This window comes from Oryzias latipes, chromosome 14, assembly GCF_002234675.1.
Source record: "Oryzias latipes chromosome 14, ASM223467v1".
NCBI lineage: Eukaryota > Metazoa > Chordata > Actinopteri > Beloniformes > Adrianichthyidae > Oryzias > Oryzias latipes.
The window spans coordinates 7,914,955-7,925,932 of NC_019872.2; the positions used below are offsets into that span (position 1 = coordinate 7,914,955).

The 10,978-nt window shown below is 38.9% G+C and overlaps 1 protein-coding gene across 18 annotated transcripts in view; it reads right to left on the reverse strand.

Annotated features, from left to right (window-relative positions):
- Nucleotides 1-2,448: 2,448 nt before the first annotated feature.
- The window catches only part of LOC101157556 (trichohyalin), a 33,267-nt gene continuing 24,737 nt past the window's right edge, over nt 2,449-10,978 (reverse strand). For 15 of the 18 annotated variants that reach the window (XM_023962893.1, XM_023962891.1, XM_023962889.1 and 12 more), the window contains 13 exons: nt 9,827-10,414; nt 8,045-8,231; nt 7,818-7,966; nt 7,668-7,716; nt 6,869-7,193; nt 6,705-6,775; nt 6,535-6,577; nt 6,393-6,445; nt 5,945-6,065; nt 4,828-4,927; nt 4,672-4,745; nt 3,536-3,650; nt 2,449-3,377 (listed from right to left, as the gene is read on the reverse strand). In XM_023962893.1, the coding sequence (XP_023818661.1) occupies nt 3,290-3,377; nt 3,536-3,650; nt 4,672-4,745; nt 4,828-4,927; nt 5,945-6,065; nt 6,393-6,445; nt 6,535-6,577; nt 6,705-6,775; nt 6,869-7,193; nt 7,668-7,716; nt 7,818-7,966; nt 8,045-8,231; nt 9,827-10,414 (1,963 nt within the window). In that variant the 3' untranslated portion in view covers nt 2,449-3,289. The remainder of the gene's footprint in view (nt 3,378-3,535; nt 3,651-4,671; nt 4,746-4,827; nt 4,928-5,944; nt 6,066-6,392; nt 6,446-6,534; nt 6,578-6,704; nt 6,776-6,868; nt 7,194-7,667; nt 7,717-7,817; nt 7,967-8,044; nt 8,232-9,826; nt 10,415-10,978) is intronic. The other 3 variants (XM_023962885.1, XM_023962876.1, XM_023962887.1) reach the window with 3 other exon arrangements.

Here is a 10,978-nt window from a genome sequence, read left to right on the forward strand (position 1 = left end):
ACCTGGTTCCTGAGCCACACTGCATCCTCTACACACACCAGCCACGACTCAACATCTGGAAAAGGAGAGCACTTTATGATTACAATCGCTTCAGCAGAAGCACACATGTACAACTCACCAATCTTTTCCAAATGTAACATTTAAAGTGGAGACACACCAAGTGCAGACTTCACTTCTCCGCAGAAGCCATCAGGATTTTCTGCAGCTGAGTGAAACAGGGGCCCAAGATAAAAAAAAACCTGATGTGCAGAATAAAAGTCAGATGTTGAAAGCAAGGAGAGGAAAAAAAGCAACAATAATAATAAAGACATTACGATGAGGATGTGGAAAGAATTCTGTGTGGTGTTTAAATTTTCCCCAGGGACACAAATACAAGGCTTTATGCAAGTAGTGGTCTTACTTCAGTCAGAAAAGTTTTAAACCAACAGGATTCTTAAGGTCAGAAAAATTATTCAACATCCTTTAAAAATATTTGCATTTCTAAATTGTAAACGAATAAGACAAAAGCTGCATATGTGAGCTCAGCTGATCATAAACTCACTAACATACCAATCCCCCTTAAACTTAGCTTTTCAAATGAAGTGTTTAATTAAACATAAAGATGGGATGTAAATAGACTTTATTGAGCTTTAGATGTGGCTGGCCTCACCACAGTCAAGAGTATTGGGAATAGTGCAGCAGGGACAAAAACTTCCCAACGCATTACCATAAACTCTCACACAAACAGGTTAACCTAGAAGAGCAGGAAAATTTTTATTGTGTATAATATAAATGTATAATTTTATATTTTCCGACCCCACGACCCTGAAAGGGATGCAGGGGGTAAAGAAACTGGATGGATGGATTGTGGAGAAATTCTATTCAGCTTTTTGATAATTTATTTGACCTATGGCTTTCAGTTTTCATGTAATTGAAATAATAATAATGTTGTTTTGTCAAAAATCAAATACGTTTTACGTCAGAATACAGAAGGTCTCAGTAATAAAAAAAAACATTCATTCTGGCTTTTATTTAGAGCACATTTATTCTAGAGAACTAATTTTGGGAAGTAAATATGGAACATGTTAAAATAATTCACTAAACATTAGTCTGAACATGACTCTGAGTTATATCTCTGGTTTTCTATAATACATTTTTATTAAAAAGTTAGCTAAAGAAATAAACAAGGATCTGCAACAGGTCCTGTGTACTCACTCTGACGTCATTTACGTGCATCCATGTCTTTATGACATCAGGTGACACCCCGAAGACCAGCAGCACGCTGCTGCAGCGGCGTTTAATCCTGCTCTGATGATCTCTTAACACAAATGTACACAACAAAAAAAACACAGTTACCACAGCAGTCTGTCCAACATTTCTCACAGTTCTGATGGGGTGTTTGGTACCTTGGTAAACTGTCACACCACACATACAAGCTGCCAACATAAAGACAGGCCAACAGAAGACAGCTCAACACACTCACCCAACACTTTCTGCGCTGCTGCACCAGGAGGAAATTTGAGGCCAGTAAACTCATTGTTATGTTCAAGAAACCAGTCAGAGATGATGGAAGTAGCCATCAGAAGATGGTTACACTGTGGTCATAAAGGGATGGACATGGTCAGCAACAATGCTCAGGTAGGCTGTGGTATTGTAACCATGCACAACTGGTACTAAGGGGCTCAAAGTGACTCAAGAAAATATCCCCTACATCATTACACCACCAGCAGCCTGAACCATTGATACAAGGCAGGATGGATCCATGCTTTCATGTTGTAGATGCCAAATTTTGACTCAATCATCCCAATGTCACAGCAGAAATGGAGACTCATCAGACCAGGCAACGTTTTTTCCAATCTTCTATTGTCTAGTTTTGTTGATCCTGTGACTTGCAGCCTTGCTTTCCTGTTCTTGGCTGAAAGGAGTGGCACCTGGTGGGGTCTTCAGCTGCTGTAGCCCATCTGCCTCAAGGTTGGATGTGTTGTGCATTCAGAGATGCTCTTCTGCAGACATTGGTTGTAACCAGTGGTCATCTGAGTTACTGCTGTCTTTCTATCAGCTGGAACCTGTCTGGCCATTCTCCCCTGACCATTCTCTGAAAGCTCTAGAGATGGTTGTGGTTGAGATTCCCAGTAGATCAGCAGTTTCTGAAATACTCAGACCAGCCTGTCTGGACCAACAACCAATATTTTTTGAGAATTTGAAAACTTTTATTTTGACACTTTGAAAACATTTTTCGAGTTTTTTCCACTTCCAGTAAACAATGTGCGAATTTATTATCTAATTAGTTTTACCACTCTATACGTCTTACCTTCCAAATCTGAAGTGATGATCTATAATTGACTTCTAGTCAGCTCATCACAGAAAGGGACTCCATGTAAAATATTGCAGCAAATGTTAATACAGTTTCTATTACCAATGAGTGGTAATGGTTATTGTTGGAAAAAAAAACTCTTTTTACAATTGAAATAAATAAGCAATCAAATTAATTTATTTGTTTTCACACATTCAAAAACATGCAGTCAGTTAAAACACAGAAACAAAGGAACACTTTCATTTCTCTTAACTCAGTAGATGTGAACATGACGTTCTGACAGGCAGTAGTTTGGTTCAAGTAACTTAACTGAAACAAAGCTTGAAGGAAAATCCCAGTCCAGCATCAATCAGTCCATTTTTGGACTATTTTTACAATAAAATAAAAGGATGTTCAGGGTCATCCTGAATTTGGAAAATTGTATTTTGGCTGCACATACTCTGGGTTTGAGTCACAATGGATTCAATTATATTATTCATTATGAACTTTATAATATTAGTTCATTTTTTTGGGTCCAGTTTGAACAGTTTTTGGAATAAAATGACCTTAAAGTAATCAGTTAATTTGGGATGAGCAAAAGTCTCTGCAAACTGTTTCTAAATAAGGCATTTTTTGGCTGAGTTTAATTTCATGTAGACGAGACTAATCAATACCATTCCTGAAACAAGAAAAAAATCCCAAACCAGTGTTTGAATACTGAATTATGTCATAACAATACACACAAACAAAACACATTAATTGCACACAAAATTGTGCAATAAATGTGACAAAATCTTTTTTTAATAAATAAAAATGGATCATCAGAGTCAAAATACTATTACACTGAGAAAAACTTAAAATAATATAACTTTTCAAGAACAAATTGCAGCTTTTCTTTTCTTTGGGAAATAAAAGGCACTCTGAAAATGTAGCTATCTGAAAAATAAGCGATCATTTTCCACATTTACAAAAAGTATTTTTCAGCTATTTCTATGACACCCTAAAAACCTGACCTTGTCATTGTAACACACATTTTTCTTTGTTGCTGTACTTTCTCCTCCTCATTTCTAGACCTCGCTCCAAGCGCGCATCCTCCTCCAGGGCTCTGCAAGCACACATGAAAATCAGTGTGAGCTTTCTAAAATCATGTCTGTAACACAGCAGTTATTCCCTTTCAAAAGAGGTAGTTAAATTAAATCACTTAGCTGTGTAACATACAAACAACAGTGTAACATATCTTTGGTTTTCTGAGCACGAACTCACCCTCTTTCCTTTGCATCGATGTCTCTGATGATCTCGTCTCGTTGGTTGACGAGTGACACCAGCTCCTGGAGGAGAAGCTGTTCTCTCTGCTGCTGGTTGGGTGACTTCTGCCAGTCTGCAAAACAGAAACTTCATATTATACTTAAAAAACAACAACAGAGATCTCAGAGTAATCACACTCAAGAAAATTGTGTGGTTGATGCCAATACTGTTGACATTGGTGCGGACCACTTGGATCTATCCTATCTTAAGAACCTGCTAAATCCTTGTTGGGGTCATGAGTTTGTTGGAGCCAACTCATCTACTGTTGGGTGAAGGCGGGCTACACCCTGAACAGGTCACCTGTCTGTTGCAGGGGCCTCACACACATTCACACTAAGGGTAATGTATGTATGTATGTATGTATGTATGTATGTAGCATGTTGTTGCTCAGTGGGAGGAAGCTGGAGTTCCTGAAGAAAACCCACACATGCACAAAGAAACATGCAAACTCCCCACAGCTTGTCAAAAACAAGCCTAAAGTCAAGCCTCTCCAATTCATTTCATGTTTAGAGCTTTGGTTCTAATTGTTATAGGATATAGAAGTGACTGGTTTGTTATGTTGAAATTTGTGTTAAATATTTTTTTTTTTCCGGAACAGTACAGACTGCTGTTAGTTTTGTTTTGAGGATGAGCTGGACCCTCTTTGCCATTGCAACTTCAGATGCAGAGGAACGGATGGGAAACTCAGAGGGTCAAACAGAAGCAAATGATGACAAGGGGTCCACAAAAAGAGCTGTTAAAGGATGTGTCATGGTCACAAAAATTAACACTTTTTTAGCAGACATTTCTATTCAAAATGAAATATATAGTTTCTATTTTAATTATTTGCACTGCAGTTTGGTGACATCTCTGAAATATTATACACATTGTTTGTAATTTATTGAAAAGAATCACCTAACAACAAAAATAGCTATGTAAAGGTGTTGCGTGGCTATGGGTTTTAATTAGGGTATTCCATATCAAACTTTTTTCCTAATTATTCATAAAAATGAAAGTTTTATGTCAATGAACTCAGGTGCATATTTTAATCTCTGCACAGTAAGAAATACTATAAGTGGACACCATCTATGACCAAACATGAACTTGCTACTCACCTTCAATGGCCATCATGACCCGCAGCTCTCTATTCAGAAGCTCAAATCTCCTTTCCAAATCATGCTCTTCTTGCCTGCAATGAGTAGAATATCAACTAATACATTGGATCTATGAATGAAAAAAGAACAATTAATGTATTTTTTTCAAATACAAACAATAGCTCCAGGTTATCCTGTCTGCGTATCAAAGCGTTCTTCTTGTTCACCAAAGTGAACCACTCCTGGATCAGCCTTTCCTCTTCATCACGGTCACTTCCTTTGTAAACATAAAATAACAGGCTTGACAACAGAATTTTTTTAAACACAAATCATGTAGATACTTCTTCACGGTTAAAAGGGTCAGATACACACATTTGTTCATATTATCCCAGCTTTTTAGGCTGATTTGAAAACCTTTTAGGTTTTCACCACATTTCAGCCTCGTTTAAAGAAATCCTTTCCACGTTTTTACTGAAGAAAGGACAGCTTATGAGTTCCTTAGAATGTGTGGATGATTCTACACTGCAAATTAGTTAAAGGATAGTCTCATGAATAAAGTAAAATTCTTTTTTTTTCATTCAGCTGTTTTTTTTTTGTCTGTTAACTTTATAAATATCTGTTTCTTTTGGAGATTTAAAGACCCCAAAATCGTGTTTTTTGGTATTTTTTAACACGTTCTTTTTTCATGATGGACATAGAAAACAAAGTTTAAATTTATATGTCGGAGTATTTCTTTTTCCAAATCATTGTGAATCAGGAGCACACAAAAAATGTCGTTTGAAAAAGCTTGTAGATGTGAAGTAAAATCTACAATTAGCAGGCCACAAGCTCCCTGCTCTGCTCCATTCTGATGCATCCACTTGTAGACGACTAGATCCATGTACGTCTCTGTTTCACTTGTCCGAGCTGGCATCTGGATCAAAACTGTACTGCTGGATAGCTCCAATATTGCTCACCATTTTCTTTTAAAACGTAATTTTTTGTTGTGGTTGTGAGGGGCTGTAAGCGAGCAAGCGAGATTGTAAACAAAGGGATAGTGGGAAGGAGGGGCAGGCTAACACCGTGCCAATGTTCCCGTCCACAACTTAGAGACAGATTTCTAATATACTACTATATCTATAACTGTACCCTAAAAAACTATTCAGGTTCTTTTTTCTTTTGGGTAAAAACACCATAATGATAATTAAAAAACCACTGGGAGCAATTTGCAAAAGATCAAAAGGTGATTGGAGTGTGTCTTTAATCAGTTTCTGCATGGCTTAGTCCACATTGGCCGAAACTGGCTGTGACTCACCTGTCTCCATAAGATTCCGCAGTCGCCTCTCCACCACAGCTGCTCTGCTGTCAATGTGCTTTTGCTCCGCCTCCAAAGCTGTGAGCTCGCTCAGCACATACTGGCTGGTGTCCTGCAGACACTGACCACAAGCCACACACATGGATGCAAACAAGGACAACCATGTGTGACAACAAGAACCAGGCAATGGATGGGAGCCACGACGTGATGGTGACAGGCGAAGCAAAGCAGTGTGGGAGTTAAAAAAAAAAGTGAGGGGAGGGGAAGAAAAAAAAAAGGAAAAGAGGGTCAAAGATTAGAGAAAGCCCAAAAAGTTGGAAAATTACCAGACATGAAATTGTTGTGACCAAGATGTGATTTAGTTTTTTCCTCAGTTTCATTCAGAGACATAGCTTCACCAGTGAAAGAAATAATAAAAAAGGGCAAAAAAATGAAATGCAGAACTGACCATAGTCTCTTCTTCCTGTTTATGAGGAAGAGTCTCAGCTGACCTCTGCAAATCTGAAATTACGAAAGGACAAGTACATAATTAGACAGTATATGGTACATAATTCTTACATTTCTGCTGGACTCATTACTCTGAAACTAACCTCTGTTAGTGTTTTCTGAAGAATTGCTCTTTGCATCTCCATCCTGAAGGTGACAAGTATTTAATGTCAGTAACTAACAACAGTATAATGTTATACTGTATGAGCTTAAAAACTATGTTTTTGTGGTTGAACACGTCGTAGATGCTTTTGAAATTGGGGAAAGCAGTTACCTGAGCCTGTGCACCTTTTGCCACTCTGGTGATCGACCTCGGGGGTGGAACTGGAGTTATTGACTCCTCCACTAAAGGTAAAAATGTGAGTCCAAGTTGGTTTATTTGCCTCCATTAAATATGTAGAAAACATACAATCAATAAGCTTAAAGATTGGGTCATGCCTTTAGCCACACGCTTGCTTCTTGGTGGTGGGACAACGAGGCTGCTGCTTCCCCCTTGCTCCAGGCTCACACCTTCAGTCAGTCTGGCCATGCAGAAAGCTGCAGCATCGACTTTGGTGGGCGCCATACCAGAGAGGGCCAGACCATAACTGGACTCGCTGCTGTTTTGTTCTATCTGCAGGACACTCAGCTCCTGGTTGGTGAAGTGGGACCGGATCTGGCTGAGGTATGTCATAACTATAAGCCTGTCGGGGACGGACAGGAGGACCATGTCTGACGGCTCCATCAGACGAGATATACCCAGTGCTTCAAAACCATCAAAAGCCTAATGAGATAATGACAAATGAGAAACACTGCAGTTAGTCTGGAACTGTCCAATGAATGTCCTCTAAGTCATGGACTTTTATATTTATGTAACCCCTCAAGTATCTTTATTTAGATTTGAAACTTGTTAAAAAATACTTTTTTATTCCTTTTCTTTTGTTGCATTCATAATAGGTTTTGTCATTTATTCGTTGTATTCTTGCCTTTTGGAGTTTAACAAATCTACATGCAACTCAGCTTTAAGTGACAATTTGATTTTTTTTAACTGTTAGGAATATTTTTCAGAAATAATTAACCCAAACAAAAAGCGGTTTTGATTGGCTAAACTTGTTCACCTAAAAAAAGAGAAAAGAAACAAAGTTGTAAAATAAATAAAAAATAGATTTTATTTATAAATAGATCCTTATTTATAAAAAAATTGCAAACTTTGTTAAAAAGAGCTAAACGCATTCATCCCTTAACATCTGGTCCTCACCTTCTTATTGTTGAGTTTGATGTCATGAGAGTCCAGCTGGTCAAAATCTCTGATAAAAAACAAACAACACACAAAAAAAACAGAACAATCATGTTGAAAACAAAATGCATGTGCAGTATTGAAGATAAAGATAACAGTGAGATGACAAACATTTTGTCCGGATGGAAGTGGTGCAGGATGGCACAGAAGGCCAGCCCATTTCTCCAGGATGTGCTGAAATTTGTGACCTTTACCCCCTGGTACCCACTGGTGACACTCTGACACCACTGCAGCAGCGACTGACTCGAGGTTACCAAGTCCTGGCACAGATGGAGGAGAAAAGTGTTATTTTCTTTCGTGACAGGGTCTGTGTGAGCGTAACTTTTCTTCTTCTTAACCTCAGCTGTATCAGTAGTCTCCTCCTCGGTCACCTTCACAGGATCAGAAGTTTTGACATCTGAAGGTTCCTCCTCTTCTAATGTAGGAAGCCGAGAAGTATTGATCTCACAATAGGACGTGATGATGGTGTTTACAGGCTGCCTCATCCCTCCACCATCAGGAAGATCGGATGGTTGGTGTTTTGCCCTATTGAGAGAGCAGAAAAAGCTTAGATGAAGGACAGAAGACAGTGTTTGGAAGAAGAAACTGCTATTTTGTTGCAAACGAGAGCAAGCGTAGCACATGAAGGAACAGGCTGAGCAGGCAGAGGTCAACAATGATTTGATGTTAGAGGTTATGAGACAAAACATGCAGGATCCAGCAATGGCTGTCGTATATTTATGTGTCTTCGTTTCTTCAAAATAGGTTGAGAAGCATAACTTATGCTGCTTAAAATGATCGAGCATCCCTGTGAACTTTCTTTGGCTTTACTTTTCAGACAACACAAACCCCCATCTTTGGATGACAGATCAGATCTATTCCACTGCATATCTTTGATTCCTTTTGTTCATGTCTTTTGCCTCTACATCCTACATTCTGCAAAGTGACTTCAGGCCTTGTTCAGGAGACTGCAGTGAACTTGATCTGGTTAGTTTTTCACACCTTTGTTTGGTTTGCTAGTAAATCACATCTTTTAGAGTGGACCATCTACCTAGAAAAACTTGCACTGTTTCAGCAGCTGCTTATTTGGGGCGCAAATGCCCAAAACGACTGTCTGAAGAATAAAAAAACATAAATGAGTACATTCTGCTAGATTTGATTAGTCTACTTAGATATGTTCATCCTTTTTTTTCGTCTGTTTTTTTTTCATTTAGAAATTTCTTCCAGTTACTTCCCTTTGTCTTTTGCATGCACTGGATAGCTCATCTGCATTCACACAGTAAAGCTACGTCCAAACTGTCCTCGGTAACTTACGTTCAAGTGACAACTTTCAATGAAAAGTACACGTAAACACACAACAAAACTCTCGTGTTCACACATCGCTATGCAAGTTTCTAAGACCGTTTTCAAGCTCTACGTACAAAACATGCAGCCACTGAAAAAACGCTGCAAGTTAAACCAGGTTGAACTTCAACCAATCAGGTTTTAAAGTTGGGCATGGAGGGGAAATTAAATTGAAATTATATGATACTAAGTATTTTAGATATCAGAATAGAGCTTTGAAAGAAAAAGCCTGGAGCAAGATTCACGAGATTTGGACGGCTTCAACATTTCAGACCAAGCTTCTTCCAACTGTAGGTTGCTGACATGCACTAGTAAACAGTAAAAGAAGAATAAACCCTTCCCTGCTTTGCCACTGTGAACACAACGGGCTTAAAGCATGTTCAAGAACCAGCATTTGGATTGTTCTTGAACGCCTGTCACATGTCCAGTGTGTCCGTAGCTTAAGTGAACCACAACAAGGTTCACTTGAAACAAATAGAGACCTTTGCATTTACTAGTGTGACCTGCATCAGAGGTCAAATGAGTGTTCACATCTGTGCTAACAAAGGAGACCAACTAAGAAAACAACTCTGGTCCAGATAAGAACAGAGTGTGAAGAAACCAAAAGTTTTGTCACTTCAGTAAAGTTTGCTAGTTGGTAAACAAACATAGGTTTTAGACTGCCTTTGTAAAGCACAAATATTTCTTTTAAATATTTAGCACAAGCACAAATATTTCTTAACAATCAGCCACAATGTCAGCCATGCAAATGTGTCATCTCACAGAGCAGCACGGCTTTACTGCCACTGCTGACTTACACTTCCTTCTCTTCCAGAGGCTCTTCTGTCTCATTTAAGGATATTTCCTGCAGAAGATCAAAGCAAGCAGCAATAGATTGCTGACTCTGATAAACATGACAGGTGGGGATGTTTGATTGGCTTGTAGGCTCTGTATCATCATAGTCTATATCACCAGGAGTTGGAATCAGTCTTTTCAAACTCCGAGGGATAGAGTGAGGGGATGTGTCGCTTGACATTTGGTGAATTTTCAACAGAAGGAATCGTTCTTCTTCTCTAAGCTGCTGTTCTTTGGAGAGACTACAGTGAAAATTGACCATCTGTGGATGATCGTTGTCCAATGTGTTTATGTCTTTGTTTGGGTGAATTTCAAGAGCTTCCTGTGAATGTGTGATGATTTTAACATCATCGTTGTGTCTTTTGGTTGTTGTTGACAGTTCTTCCTTATGAGACACAAGCAGATGTGTAGGATGTGAATCATTTGCCTGATTGATTACAGGAAGTTGAGGCGAGTTTGGCTGACTGGCATCAGAGGTTTGCTTGACAGTTTGTTCACTGCAGGGGGCTGAAGACAGCCGTTGGGCTCCAGCTGGAGACTGGCTGCTTGGGCTGAAGACAGAAAAGAAGAATTCATGGCTGAATGTACAGACTTTCAAGCTTCAGGCAAAAGCGATCAGCTATAGATCCAGCCTGTTTCCAGGTCATGCTCCATTCCAGCTTGGCAGAGTTCAGGGATTTCTTGGAAGAAACTTGAGAGTTTCAAGGGTAGATAACCACATTTTTACTTCAAAGCTGGACGGAAAAGATTTTCCCCCACGTCCCATTAAATGTTAGCGGACCAAAGGTCTTGCTATGTATAATAACAACACAAGTTTTTAAGGAGCTCCTGAACTGTTTGAATTGGACCAAACCCAATCCATTCATGCTCTGAGCCACAATGATAAATGAGCAATTGCTTCTGCCAAACCCATGTAGACTTTGGTGGTAATGAAGAAAAATGCAAGATGTGTCCAGTGCAGTCCTGTTCCCCATTAACACAATTCCTAACAAAAAAAAAATCATTCGTAATGATCAGTTACTAAAGATCACTTATATATTTATGAGTAGGCATTGGAAGCTTAAATACCCTCTCCGATAATAAATACAATGCATTGTGGTCTATATTCGCCAATC